Source organism: Larimichthys crocea, chromosome XXII (assembly GCF_000972845.2).
Source record: "Larimichthys crocea isolate SSNF chromosome XXII, L_crocea_2.0, whole genome shotgun sequence".
NCBI lineage: Eukaryota > Metazoa > Chordata > Actinopteri > Sciaenidae > Larimichthys > Larimichthys crocea.
In genome coordinates, this window is record NC_040032.1 from 16,511,125 (window position 1) to 16,525,994 (window position 14,870).

Consider the following 14,870-nt stretch of genomic DNA (forward strand, 5'->3'; position numbering starts at 1 on the left):
CAACCTGTATTGATCACCTAATTTGAGATTTGTCATTGAAATAAGAATATCTACAGTGGTCCTAAAGTCATGATGTTAAATCAGCATAGTTTACCATGCTACTTGTTGTATGTGTGTATTGTGTACACTGTCTGGTGCTGCCAAGCAATCTGGGCTATGTTGCTTAGGCGACATTCGTTTGAATCAGCGCATGACACGGCAGCGATACTTACATAATGTACAGCATGTGCATAGCCAGATTTCAATGAAAGATGTTGCAATGACATACAGTGCTATGCGTCTTGGTTATCTGAGCCTGTTGGGCAGCCCTTGTTACTTATGAAGGTCATCTGGCATTACCTACTCTGCTCTTGTAACTCCAGATGCTCTGTACTTTTTTCTTGGCTGTCTACAAGGTTGAGGGTGTCATTTAACCACACACAGACATCAAGCCTGCCTGCCTGCCTGCATCTAAGACCTAGCTTGCTACAAAACAGAAATTAGTTGTTTGTTAATATTTCACAGTGATATATCACATGATTCTTTCTATCAAGAGATTAACTTAAAGACCAATATGTGAAACATCCTTGAGGCTGTTGTAACAACATCAGAGTAATACAAGGCAGCTATTATTCATTTCTAGTATTAGTCAGTTATAACTTATTTCGAGGGTTGAGTCCACAACATGTTAGTAAATCATGAGTTATACAGTTTTATGATGAATTATAGGAGCTAGTGAAGGATTTGCAACAAATTTGTATTTTGTTTTGAGACAAATCACTACTAATTTCTAGTATGCATTTTTTTTAAATGTATGAGTACTTTTCTTGTTTACCTCGAGTATTGTAAGCTGCTGTAACTGAGTGAATGTCCCGGATGTGGGATCAATCAAGTCTATCTTATCTTATCTCTTGAATATTGCTGAGACACAGAAAAAGTAAATTCCAAAGTATTTGAAGCTGTATGGAAAATATGTTATTTTATATAATTTTTTTCTACACACTCAGCTTTCACTTTCAACAATTTTAGCAGCCTTATGTTAGTCAAAAAACGTTCGGACAATAATATTATTAAACATAACAACAACCCTAGAAGCCTGACAACATTAGAGACATAATATTCATCCGGTCATTACAAAAAATCGTCTAATTTCCTAGAGTGAATTCACAAATACCAAATTCTGCAGGATGAAATCCTATAAATAATGATATAGATATTTTTTTTGTTTCTCATTTTATTTAAGCGGTATGTTCACCGCCAAAGAGCAGACTGAATGTGTGTTATTTTAGTCCACTAGAGGCAATTTATGGGCTCTGTCGATTTCATTCATCCCCATCCCATGAATGAAAATAAACTGCTATGCACGCGGGTTAGTTCAAGCTGCTGTTAAACTAAAACACTTCTCATGGCGGGAAAAAAGAAACAACCTATTTTTATTTATTTTTTTATGCAGAACAAACTGATTTTCTGTTTATATTATGTTATTTAAAACGAATGGAGGGATACTGAAATACAATCTTATCCCAACCACATGCGACAGTAGTCGACTATAACAAATGCCCCCTCGCGGAATGAGCTAAAACGCACTCGGAGGGGTGTTGTAGGAATCAAACTACATCAAAATACTTCTCTGACACGAAAACAACCACACAAATAATCTATCGCGGGTATATTTTTTTAAAGCACAATTCAAATCGGCACTATTCTTTTGTCTGTTTGCGTTTTAACACGCGTATAAACGCTTATACCGACTCCTTTTTTAACACACTAAATTTAACGCGCCCTCCCTAGATAGTGTGTAAAAATGGTTGAGCCCAGCGAGGTTACCGGAAGTTGTTTCAGCTGCCATGTTTGGTTGCTTTGTTGTAGGCTTCTACTTGGTTTCCTTCAGAATTAGTAAGTGTGGAAATGGAGCCGAGCTGGAGTACGTTTCTTTTTCAAGTAAGTTGACTCTTTTCGAGGGAGGGAAGCCGGTGGGATAGCTTCGTAGAACAACCCGCGAGGAAGAAAAAAAATGTAAACACGGGGGATATTTTAAGCGGTAAAAGGCAGCTTTTTTAAAAAAAGAAAAAGAACGAGTAACACCATGGCTCAAGTAACCAAGCAAAACAATGGTATATGAATCCAGGCTTCCAGCTGTGAGGCTCGGGAATGACGCTAGAACAAAAAAAATCAATTCCCGGTCGACTGTTTGGAAAAATATGTTTTTTTCATAACACTTGAGATAGTGTATGTTGAATAACTCGACAGCGCTTGTGTGTTTTTTTTTTTTGTAAGTTTGTTTGTAGCCAAGTCGAAGCTAAGGCAAAAACATGCGGGATCATTTTTTTTTTTTTGAAGTGGAGACGCCACTGCACCGTTACAATCGAGACAGACCTGTTTTCCCCCCTTCTCTCTCTCTCTCTCTGTGTGATTGAGAGCTTTGATCGGACGCCGTGAGATGTAACGCCGGCTAAGATATTGTTGTAACACACACACAGATATGTTTTTAACAGCGAAGTAAATGCGCATTAGCACGATAGACCGAGTGTAAACTTGTGTTAACGGCTGCTGAGATTTAAACCAACGGGCGATTCGCGAGCCCGCCGCGAACTTTCCGCTTGCCTCAGCCGGTTCGGCAGTTGGGTTTTTTTTACTACCAGCCTTAAGTTGAGCTAATGTTTTCAGGCTTTGCCTTCATCATCACTGGCTAATTTAGCTTTATGCTTTATTCAAAGGGCGAGGCTGGCTGTAGTGAGCTCACACACACACACACAAACAACTAAACAGCACACACACACACACGACTTGCTGACCAAACGCTCGCGCGGCTCTCTTGTTTATTAACTAGCTATTTATTCTGGGAGACCGCGGTGGAAAGGAATTCAAACTATGCACACAACACATCGGCTAACACTAGCAACGAAGAGAGAGGGAGAGAGACACACACACATTTGAAATTAGCAACGACATTACGCAATTGATAAAAATCCCATTTTGTGCCAGAAAGCGAGCGCTGCGCTGTTGAGTGATATCTGCCACGGTTTACTGCTTTTTTTTTTTTTTTCACCGTGTACCAAGATGGAAGTCTATTGTTCAATGAAATGAATGAAATGTTTTATTCCCATGATGGCCTTACTTGGCCTTTCAGAGAAATAAGCCTAACGTTAAAGAGTGCACATGATAATATGGATAAGAGGGTGTGTTTTTTTAAAAATGCTTTTGTTGTGGTTTTATTTTTAATATATGCCATTTATTTTTGTGCTGTTTGCAATCTCTTTGTATGATCTAATGAAGTTAAGTATGATTTTTGATTGGATGGGACAAACTTCCTCGAGTGAAACTTTGCAACAGTTCAGTTCTCACAGAAATAATTCATTTTATAGCTTATTATTTCATATGGGTGGCTGTATGTAATTGACATCAGGGTCAGGTATGCAGTAGATATAGAGTCCCCTTTGTCAGTGTCAGGCAGTAATCTTTGGAGAAACATGTTTACATTGTGCCATTTCCCATCTACTGTACTATTAAACTAATTAAGTGAATGGGTTCGAAGTGGTGCTGATGAAATATGGTGGAGAGGACACTTAGGACACGGCATCATTGTTGTTGTTGTTGTGTTCATGGACGAGGTAGAGCTGGTAGAAGTGCCACAGAGAAGCTCATATGTTAGGGAACTTCAGTGAATAAAGGTCTGAGTTGAACATTTCTTATCTAGCGTCGTTAACACCTGCCCTGCCCAGCATTGGGCAAACAAGAGTTGGAAAGAGTATGAATAATTCAGTGGGAAGCTTTTTTATCACATTTATAATAAGTTGCATATCACCGCTTTTGGGGATACTTCTTGTGGTATTAGTGAAGTTGTTTTTTCTTTTTCTTTTTTCTTCTCAGCTGCCAGGGATTGATCAGTTGCTCACGTCTTTTTTGAGAGATGAAAAAGGCAGCTGGACAGTGCGGCGTGTTCTGGCGTAACTGGCATCAAGCCAGAAGCCCTGCATGTTTTATGTACCTCGCACTGTTACTGTGTCAATGTCATGTAAATCTGTGTGCACGCTTCGCATTAAACTGCCATCATGCAGTGCCGCGCGTTTTAGTTTTAAAGTTCTCCTCCTCCTGTAGAGGAAAGGCAGGTTTTTTTAAAGATGTGTACATTAAACCGCGATTATTAATATGTTCACGTTTGAATACTTTGTCGAGCATTTTTGAATTATCCGCATTGTTGTGCAAATGAGCTTGAATATTACCATAAGTACAGCTGTATCTCGTCTTATTTGGAAATACAATATCTGTCGGGTCGGCTACAGTTAAGACCCCTGGTGAATTATGTTGTTTAGACCAGTTTGGCTGTGGATGCACAGTGATACACCAGTAATTCTGCAGAGAGGGAAAAAAACAGGAAAATGCTAAAGAGTGCCCCAAAGTGAGAAAATCATAACCCATTCCTTCTGTGCCTGAAACTCTGGAAACTGTGACAGCCACTGAAGACAAAACAAACTCTATAAATCATATTATATTAACAGAAACATGCGTAAAAAGTGCTGCCGGTCCATTCATTCCAGAGGCGTGTGGCTAATCTTCCAGGTTTTAAATGTCTAAAATGAAATGATGTTCAACAGGTGGACACACTGCACTGAAAATCTTAATGTTTTGAAACGATGGATAAAACCCCGATTTAAAAAAAAAGCTGTTGGTGATGGTGACCTTGCGTTTTGAGACTTGTTGGTGTAGATGTGTTTCACAGCACAGTAAACAACTAGCCTAATTAACCTACATTTCACACTCATGCAGTAAAATTTACGTCATAGCAAATCCTTCCCTGCTCACACGTCCCAACGGATACGAAGCAACGTTATTGGTAATTATATCTTCGGCCACCTGATGAAGTCAGTTGTTGCACCAACTAACTGATTCTGTCTGCCATTTCTTGCAGAGTGGGTAACTTACACTGGGTTTTTCTTAGACCTTGTTTGGCTTAAAACAGGTCCCAAATGCCCCCTTTTTTTGAAGTAATATAATTCACTGTAAAATATACTCCTTAACAGAGCTGTAGCACTGGTCGCTTACTGCTCTTTCATCATCTGTGTACGTGTTTTTTAACAATAGATATTTTGATTTGTCATAACAGGAAACCGCACAGGTGAAATAAATCTCCTTACAGATGACTCAAAGTGTCCCGGTGAGCCAGACAAGCACAATACCAGTTCCCTGGAACTAGCTCACCAAAATGGAATGCAGTCAGTTTTTAATGTTACCAATTACACATGTGGTCTCCCTGCTATGACAAGCCAACATGTCTGCTGTGCAAGTGTGCATAGTCATGTCTTCCAGCGGCCGAAGCCGGTAGCGAGATTGAAATTATGGACAACCTTTCAGGGGGTTCAAACACTGTTTCACATCACTGTAAGATCGCTCACTAGGTGTGTTTGTGACAGCAGTGTTTATGCGGGCAAAGGGTGAACTTTGAGGTAACTGCTTGTTGTCTGATTTTAAGTTTTGGCCTTTGGTTTTTAGTTTAAATCCCTAATTTTGTACCACTACAACAGGAAGTTATTATTCATCAGTATCATTCATCACTGCCCATTAATATAAAACCCTAGTTCGAGGGGGTGACATCGTCTTCTTTGGTGCCTCAACATGAGCAGTTTGCTGTAATGCGAAAAAAGTAACTGCTCAGTCTGTCCCGTGCATATGCTACACAAGAGCAGGACTGTGTATCAGCTAGTGGGTTACTATTTTAAATGTTGCTTCATTCTTCATCAGTTAACTTCCATTCGAGTGCCTTCATCCAAAGTCCCAGCTGTGGCCACTTTTTTTAAGATTTTTTTTTTTTTGCAATTTCCTTGACTCAAGAGAGCCCTTTGTGCTCCCAGGTAATGCATGTTTCATAGATTTGAAACTGTAGCACATCTCGCAGCTGTTTTGTATCTACTCCCTGTTTGCTGTGCGACGTTGTATTAAAAGGACACCACTTTTGGAGGTTTCGGCTCATCGGTTTCAGTGTTTTTCGAGAGGATGACACGGCGAGTTTGTTGGAAACGGCTTATATCATCCTCTTACGTGATTTAGTTCAACCCCCGGGCGAAGACTTTAATATCAAAACCTCCTCTAAAAACATTTTGCTCACTCTTTGCTGAACTTTAAATACTTCTATTGTGCCTGCCAACCTACAGCGTCAACAAGCAAGGCACTGCATCTCTGCAGCAGTTGTGTATCTTGCAGACTATGATATACAAACATTACAAAATTGATGTTTTGTAAGAACCCGTCCACTCAAAAAGGCCCCACCGAGTAGCAGCCAAAGATTTCAGACCTCGTAAACAAGTGAAGAATCCCCTGAGCAAACTCATAAACTAGGGAAAAAGCAGACCTAACATGTAGCAGACCAAAAAAAACAAATCATATATTAATACATATTTGACGTAAGTTTTTGTTTTGTGCACCGTGTTCTTCCTTCAGTTTTCATGTTATCAATTTTGGCTTTTGTTTTGTTCACACTGGGATTTTCAGCGAGCAGCTGTAGAGTGTGACACAAAAGATTTCAGAAAGACATAATCTGACTCAGACCATGAGCTCAATTCAAGTCTACAGTGGCCTGTGGAGCCATCAGGACACTCCCTCCATTTTGATGTTATTTATGAGGGAGCAGCCCCAGTTGTCAGAGCGCATTTGTGTCAAAATGGTCAGAGCTGCATGAAGGCACAGCAGCTTACAGGGCCCTGCACCTCTGTGTAGAGGCAGCCTGTCTGCAGTGGGCTACGTCTGCTGTTCACAAGCTTCACAAAGAGGGTTCCCGGCGGCACCCCCCACCCAAACATAAAGCCCCCCCGCATGCACGCACGCACGCACGCACCCCCACCCCCTTGCCCCTGGTGTGCCAGCGGACTGGCATGATGATGATGATGATGACTAATCCTGGAAGGTGGCAAGTGTGAGCAGGTGCTCAGACAAATGGATGGGTGGGCTTTTTGGTGGCGTTCTCCGCAATGTTCCCAGGTCCCATTGCGTACGAGGGAATGACGGCTAGTTTAGTTGAGTAGTGTGTGTGGATAAACAATGTCCCTGTCTCATGAATAGATGAGCCAAATCAATGAAGATGAGCATACAAAGATCCCCTGCTGAGGCATCACTGCTCAGATTTGTGTCTCCCACAATAGGCTAGATGACATAAGGAGGACATTGTGGTTCATTTTTCTTTTCTCTCCACTGCCTCCTCTTTTCTTGGCTGGCCTTCGATGGATGATTGAACCTCAAAGGGAAAGGTCAAGCATTTCACCTTGCCCTTTCTTGCTGGTGGTTGACAACATAGTTGTCTTGACCAAAACAGCAGTCCTCTCTGTGATACAATTTTTATGTCTGCGGTTGGGATAGGAAAAAAACAAAATGATGTTACCCCTAGAAACCAACAGAGGTATTAAATGAAAGCATTTTTCTCTCAGGAGAAGTTTAGCCACAATCATACAAAAATCTGAATTAACAAATCCCCAAACTCGTCCATACTAATATTGTGTTTGCAGTTCTCTGACTGATGTAGGCAGGGTAGCCGCGAGATAAATATGGTGGCTAACTAACTCGTTAAAAACTGTCAAATTCAGATTGAGACTAATTTCTAACTTTAGTTTGAACGTGACAAACCGCAATGATTTTAAATAGCCTGCAGCTGCCTCTCAATAAAAGCCATAATTATTATAGCCGGAGAGCTTTTACTTTGGCGCGGCTGCACTGCAGAACGTGTTAAATTTGATGGCAGCTACAAGGACCATGTCTTCTTACTGAGCTAATGGCCTGCTCTTAACTGCCCTGGACTCTGGTATGCTTGCTTTGCAGTCACATGATGAGTCAGCACCGTCATGATGGGATCATTTTTCATTCAGTATATTTGGATTCTTTTGCATTAGTGGCATGCTGCATCAACCTTGTAAATGACAAGTCTGATACCCATTTAATGTTCTGTAACACCTCGCTGACGCCTGCTATTTTTACAGATTTCTAATTCCTATGCAGACGTGGGGACGTAGTAATACAGTGGAGGATTCTTACTGTCACCCTTCAATATCATCAGCTGTTGCAATGCCCTGAAGCTTGCATTGAAATTTCCAAATATTTATCTCTGCCTTTGTGTGTTTGTCCCCTCAGCAGGCAAATGAAGCCCTCCACCACCAGCATCAGGTGGCCCAGAACAGCCTGCTGCCACTCCTTAATGCAGGAGCTGAACAAGTTGACCAGAAGCCTGTCCTGCCCATCCAAATAGACCAGAAGCCCCCCACCAGCGCCGCTGATCTCCTCAAAGACAATGTGGCCAGCGGAGGCGGCGGGCGGCCACTAGTGCCTGTCATAAAGAAGGAACACAAAGGCAAAACGCCTTTCGTCTGTGGCTACTGCAACAAGGCCTTCCGCGACAGCTACCACCTGCGACGCCATGAGTCCAGCCACACCGGTATTAAGATGGTGTCTCGGCCGAAGAAGACCGCCCAGACGGCCCCCACCATGGTACCCATGATCTCCACCATGCCGCGAGAGAACAACGGCCACCCTTCCTACATCTCCACGGTAGCGGGCATTCTCTCGACAGCGACCACCTCCGTTTCCTCGAGTATCATGACGTCGTCCGCGATGGGCAACGTGCCGCAGCAAAACATCCCCAAGAAACCCGCCAAACCCGTCAAGAAAAACCACGGTTGTGAGATGTGTGGCAAGGCCTTCCGCGACGTCTACCACCTGAACCGCCACAAGTTGTCCCATTCGGACGAGAAGCCCTTCGAGTGCCCCATCTGCCAGCAACGCTTTAAAAGGAAGGACAGGATGACCTACCATGTTCGCTCTCATGACGGGGGAGTCCACAAGCCCTATGTATGTTCTGTGTGTGGGAAAGGCTTTTCCAGGTAAGGATCATACATTTTGGCTTTTGCTGGGTTCGAAATGACGTCTTTCTAACTTACTCTCAGCAATATTTGAATGATTAGACGAGACATATTTTCTTCACGTTGCCAGACAGACCTCATAGTAAGTCAGACCGGCAAACTGTCAGCAATAGGCGGCTGCTAAGTGCTAGCAACAGATTTCATGCGGAGATAATATTACCCGTTTCAAATGTCTTTGTACATTCCTCCATATAGCTCCTGAGGTGGCAGAATAAGTTATGTTCCCTCCTGGGCTAATGGCATAACGGTGAAAGCAGTGACATGCACGGCCAATTATCAAGAGAACTGGAAGTGGATTTAAAGTTTAGCTGCGAAAATATTTCCTTTTTTTATTTTATTTGTCATCTCATAAAGCAGGACTAGTCCTAATAGATGACTAAGTGAAAAACAGAATATCTGTGTGGAGCATCAGTTTCATAACCTTCCAGTCTACAAGTAAGGAGGCTTTTGTAAACAGGAAGTATGCTTTTTGAGATCTAATTTATTCTTACGGTTGCGTGGACGGATAGCAATTTCACCGTCTTGTCGCATTCCAGGTTCAAAGAAAAGTCTCAGCTTGTCTGCATGAAATTTTAAAAATAACAGTGATAAACAAATTCTAATAAACACCTTTTTTTTTTTTGGACTCCAATCCAAAAATTGTGTGTTTTTCAAGTAAGAAAATGAGTCTGGCTCGACTCAAGTGTCTCCGTGTATCCATCTTTCATGTTTGCATTTGTTCATTAGAATGTTTCTTTTGGCAGGGAACACAAAGAGAGGATTTATTTTATTTGAACAAAGTTCACTGAACAGCCACCCTGTTGCTTGTAGTATGACTTGCGTGCGAATGATTCATTTCGGTGGTGTTTGGGTTATTCACTCGCACCATGACTTTATGTAGAGGGCTGATTGTATGGTCATTTACTGTCCGAGTAGTTTCCGCCGTGGCTGTGTTTTCATATTTATAGTTGTGTAAGAGTTTAGATTTGTACTTGTATTGACCGCCCCCCCCATGCCATTTCAACCACATGTTTAAACAGTCGCACATGGGGGAGCACCAGCGAGAGAGAATGAAGGGAGGGGGAGGCGTCACTTGTCACTTTGCAGTTCCCGCCAGCATGTCACAGACTCCCTTTCCCCTGGGAATTCAGTGAACCATGCGGTAATGTTCAGGTCAACACATTTACCATGTAGAGAGTAAATATTCCATTTAAGGAGGTCTCGTGGTGGCTTCATATTTAAATTTATCAGTACTTAAAACACTTTTGCTATCTTTTAATGAGCTCAAAATATCTGCTGGTTTATATAAATCAGCATGGAGCGAGCAGAGAGAATATCGATAACCCCAGAATGAGTTCTGCGCTGCAACAACTTCAACTCCAACAAAAAAAAACATCAGCAGTTTACCCTAGCCAAGCTGTAACATTAGCACTGTGCTGTGTAGGGCAGTTTTAGGCATGCCTCCAACACGGTGACGTCGGGCAGGGATTCATCAGCATACTGGAAAGTGAGAATGGGGACTGAATAACAGGCCACTGAGTCACTGCCACTCAGCCAGATATGTAGGCAGACACTGTCTGGAGTCTGCACTCCTTGTCAGCGAGACAAAAAAACAGAAAGTCAGAAAACAAAAAGTGATTCCAGCCCATGGCACCACTGAGAAGACTTCACTTGACTCTTTTTTTTTTTGTGTGTGTGTGTGTGTTAAATCCAGCAGCGTGAAACTTTCCGGTTTGGGAGCAGCTGCTAGCCCTTACTCACTCCATTATGGCATTTTTAACATGATTCAGCTCACAGCTTCACTAGAACTAACAAGCTGACAGAGGAGGATCAGTGCCAAGAAGCATTTGTGAATGCAGAAGTTTCAGAGTAAAGGTCAAGAGGCAAAGAACTGTTTTCTTGCGACTGCTGATACGCGACAGTAAATTATACAATACAACACTGAAGAATGTGTTATCACCAATAATGTTTTTTTTTGTTTGTTTGTTTTTTATTTTAACCTTCAGTATTTTTGGTAGTATCATCTGTCTGTGTAAGTTATGCCTTATGCTGCAATATTGGTGCCAGACAGATGAAAGACCTAAACAAGTGTTGGTTATCAAACTTGTTTCATAGTGCAACGCTGTGCCAAAAAGTTGTCTTGTCTTTATCTAAAATATGTCATTCCTAACTGTGGCTGATTTCCCACATTTCTTTCATTTCACAACTGTAAACATATATTTCATACTTTCTCACAGTTGTTGACAGAAATCTAATATTTCGCTACTCGGAGAGAGAGAGCGTAGGGGTTTTAGGATACTACCAACCAAGTTCCTGGATATTCTCTAACATTCTCCTCGTATTTCAGTAAGTAATGCCAAGTCCACAGGAAGTAAACAGAGGCAGAGCGACGCAATGCTAAACTGTCATTTTGCTCTTAAAAAAAAAAAAAAGTTCAAATATGCCGTCTCAGTGTGGTGCGTTTTTTGAAACTAGGTCAAACAAATTCATGCACGATTGATCACGGAGAATTAACTGGCATTGACTGAAAGTTTAGGGATTTTTGTCTTGTGCTCGTTCCCCTCATTATCAAAGCAAACAGAGCACGTCCGTGTGCTTCCACACTTTGACTGTATGTAAATATACATTCTGCTTTTCACAGTATAAAGATTTAATGCATTATTATTGTTGTTTTTTTGTTTTTTTTTTTAAATCTAGGCCAGACCACTTGAGCTGCCATGTGAAGCATGTGCATTCCTCAGAAAGGCCGTTTAAATGTCAAGTAACGGTAAGACTCATCACTGTCAGCTTCCTCTGCCTGATTATTAGAACTGTTGTTGTTGTTGTTGTTGTTGTTGTACTCGACTGACCTTCATCCCTGTCTTGCTGTGCGGTTGCAGGCCTGTACCTCTGCTTTCGCCACCAAAGACAGACTCCGTTCCCACATGATCAGGCATGAAGGCAAGGTCACTTGTAGCATCTGTGGGAAGATGCTGAGTGCAGCCTACATCACCAGCCATTTAAAGACTCACGGACAGACCAACTTTAACTCCTGTAACAAAGGTATGTCTCAAACATGCCCATTTAATCTTTTTATCCCTTACCAACTATCCTGAGTTTCTGCAGAACAACACTTAAAACACTTTTTTTTTTCAGAAGGTAACGAAGTCTGCAACTCTGCCTCAGCTACACCTGTGACCGTTTCTGCCCCCATCACCACGGCGATGAACCGGGGCAACATCAACCACCCTGTGACCATAGCCGCACAAATGAACATTAGCACCAACACAGTCAACATCACGTCTCCAGTCAGCCTCCAGCACCCGGTCACCATCACCGGGCCCGTCAACATTGCCTCCGTCAACATCCCCGTCTCGGCGCCCATGAATATAGCCCACCCAGTCGCAATAACGACCCCCATGCCTATGAATATGGGCGGTCCGCTCAACATCGCCATGAGGCCAGTGGATAGCATGTCTTTTCTGTCCCAAGTCTTGCCTTCTTCCCCACCCTGGTAAAAAAAACAAAAGAAAAGGAAAGAAAAGAGAGAGAGCATTGAACTGGCCAGACAGAAAGGGAAAATGAAGTAAACCAAGAGACTCTTGTCCTCCATTATTTGCACCTCAAGCCCAGCTCTTTGTACCGACGAACCACGTTTACTTCTTCAGACCGTGAAGTGAATATTTACACGAGCCGCGCGGCCGGTAGGAGCTCCCACAAGTCACAGCTACGTCCCAGCTAAATGTTAAACGTGGCTGTCATGAGATGCAGAAACACTTCGAGTAGGAAAAAAAAAAATCGAGTAGGATTTTTATTTTGAAATCAGGACAACCGTAAGACTTAGTGTAGTCAGTTAGAATGATGAAACTGTGATTTGTATCCTGACAGAGGAGAGGAGAGGAGAGGACTCCGTAGGAAAAACACACCTGTGCTTTTGTAAAAGGGAGATGAGAAATGGACTGAAGCAATAACTCTAAAATTGCTGTTTTTTGATGTTTTACAAGTTCTCTCCCAAAAACCCTCTGGGTGTTACTTTGTATTGTTGTTTTTTTAACTATAGCCTGCTAATCACTATCTATTTAATGTTATAGGAAATGAGTTTAGTAAAAGGGACAGCAGCTTCCACTTGCATGGAAGAATATTTTTTCACAGTGCTATAGCTTTTTCTTTTTCTTCTCAGATAGTAGGTATGCTCTTGAGGTACAGTGACTAACTTGTACAGTTGACATAGTAATGTATTTTCATGTCAGCGTTTTGATTTTAGGTTTTTTGTTTTTTTTTTGGTCATTCAAGCGGATATCTCGACACTGTCCTCTTGACAATGGAAATATTTGTACTTTGTTTTCTATTTGTATGGAAACTCAACGGTTTGTTTTTATTTGCCTATTCGTGGTGTTCATTTTTATTTTTATTTTTCTCTCCATGAAGTCAGAATGGAATGAGTCTTGCACTGAAAGCATATCCTACATACAGGTGAACAGCAGTATTATCAAAGAACAAAATTGGAGTCTTAAGTGTTTCGGTTAGCCAGCCTGCACTTGAGCGCCATCTAGTGGCTGACCACAGAAAAAAAAGGCCTGGCCTTGTAGTGAAGCTTTTTCAGGCTGTTACTGTCATCATAATGGTGAATAATTAGTTCTGTCTGACTCTTGTGTACACTGTTTTTTTTTATTTGTCATAGCCCCAAGACGATACTAAGGACCTCACACTCAGGAAACACACATAAAAGCCCACTACATATGAACTTGGTTATTTTTTTAAATTGATATCTACCATGTGTCTTGACATGTTTTTATTTTTAAGGTTTCCTAAATCATTTGGCATCGAGGTGTTAAACGACCAGACTTCCATCAGGGAGAAGAAGAAGTCCAACAATTATTGATTTTTTTTTTTTTAAACATAACCGTCCATTTGAATAATCATTTACTGTGCAATTGCATAAATGCTGTACTTTTCTTTTTTTTCCCCACATTTCTTTATTTTTTTTAATTCAAGTTCATCTCAAGCTGCAGTTACAGGGCTGAGATCTGGATGAATTTGATAAAAAATGCAAGTTTTTATTATATATTTTTTTGTCCATTAAAATAATGTGACAAGATTGATGTTGCATGACCCCAAACACTGTAGCTGTTGAACATTAACTATTTTTGAATGAATGCTATGTGATCTCAACAGTATTGCAGCTCTTGGAGTGGATTCAGTTCAGACTGAAAAAATGCAATATGCATGTTTGTCATTTTCCCAAGTTTTGTTTTAAACAAAAAAAAAAAATAGCGTAGATTTTTTTTTCTTATGCATTTACGTAGATACACTATGATAGCTTGTTTGCCAAATTTGATACAATAATAATGTCTTAAACTGAACATTTCTTGTGGATTTGAACATTATTTTTATTTTCAAGAAAACAAATAATTGGAAATTCCAGGACCCTTGTGAAAGCAGTTGAATGTATATCTTTGTACAAAACTATTTTAGTTCCAAGGATATGGTAGTTACAATAGATGTGAAAGATAAGATAACCTTTTTTATAAATCTTTTGTATTAGAACATTAACAATGGTAATTTTGTATATATGAGAGGCTAGGCTTTCTGATTAGCAGAAAGGTCAAAACATTCCTACATTTTTTTTAAATGTATGTTTGTCAAATTATTACATAAACATGCGCAATGTTATGTGCCTTTTATTTGGGTTGTCTAAATAAAAGAAAACTATCAAATGTGTTTATATGTATTAAGTAATGTTGAGTATGAAGGAAGACAGCACAGCTGATAGTTTGACTTGTCAAAGCTGGGGGGGGAAAAACAGGTGGACTTAATGAAACGGAGCCCTGGAATGCAGCTGTCATTAATACACCTGTGAGTTTCCTGCTGTGACATGTCAAAATATCTGCTGTGCAGACCAGTCCATACATATTGCTCACTATACAATGTATAGTGGCTCTTGAGTTTTACATTACAAAAAAAACTGCACTCACAATGTCACAAAATAAAAAGCCGACTGTAGGAAAACAATTACACCAACTTGAGGCTGCGCAC

The 14,870-nt window shown here is 41.0% G+C and overlaps 1 protein-coding gene across 2 annotated transcripts; it reads left to right on the top strand.

Annotated features, from left to right (window-relative positions):
- Window positions 1-1,783: 1,783 nt before the first annotated feature.
- Window positions 1,784-14,507, top strand: vezf1a (vascular endothelial zinc finger 1a). 2 transcript variants are annotated; one of them, XM_027273654.1, is made up of 5 exons: window positions 1,784-1,920; window positions 8,092-8,837; window positions 11,553-11,622; window positions 11,735-11,897; window positions 11,994-14,507. In XM_027273654.1, exons 1-5 carry the CDS (start codon window positions 1,888-1,890, stop codon window positions 12,350-12,352), a joined length of 1,371 nt encoding a protein of 456 aa, XP_027129455.1. In that variant the 5' UTR covers window positions 1,784-1,887; the 3' UTR covers window positions 12,353-14,507. The 2 variants fall into 2 exon arrangements, with proteins under 2 accessions (XP_027129455.1, XP_027129454.1); XM_027273653.1 differs by having other exon boundaries at window positions 1,785-1,920; window positions 11,991-14,507.
- The last annotated feature ends 363 nt before the right edge of the window (window positions 14,508-14,870 follow it).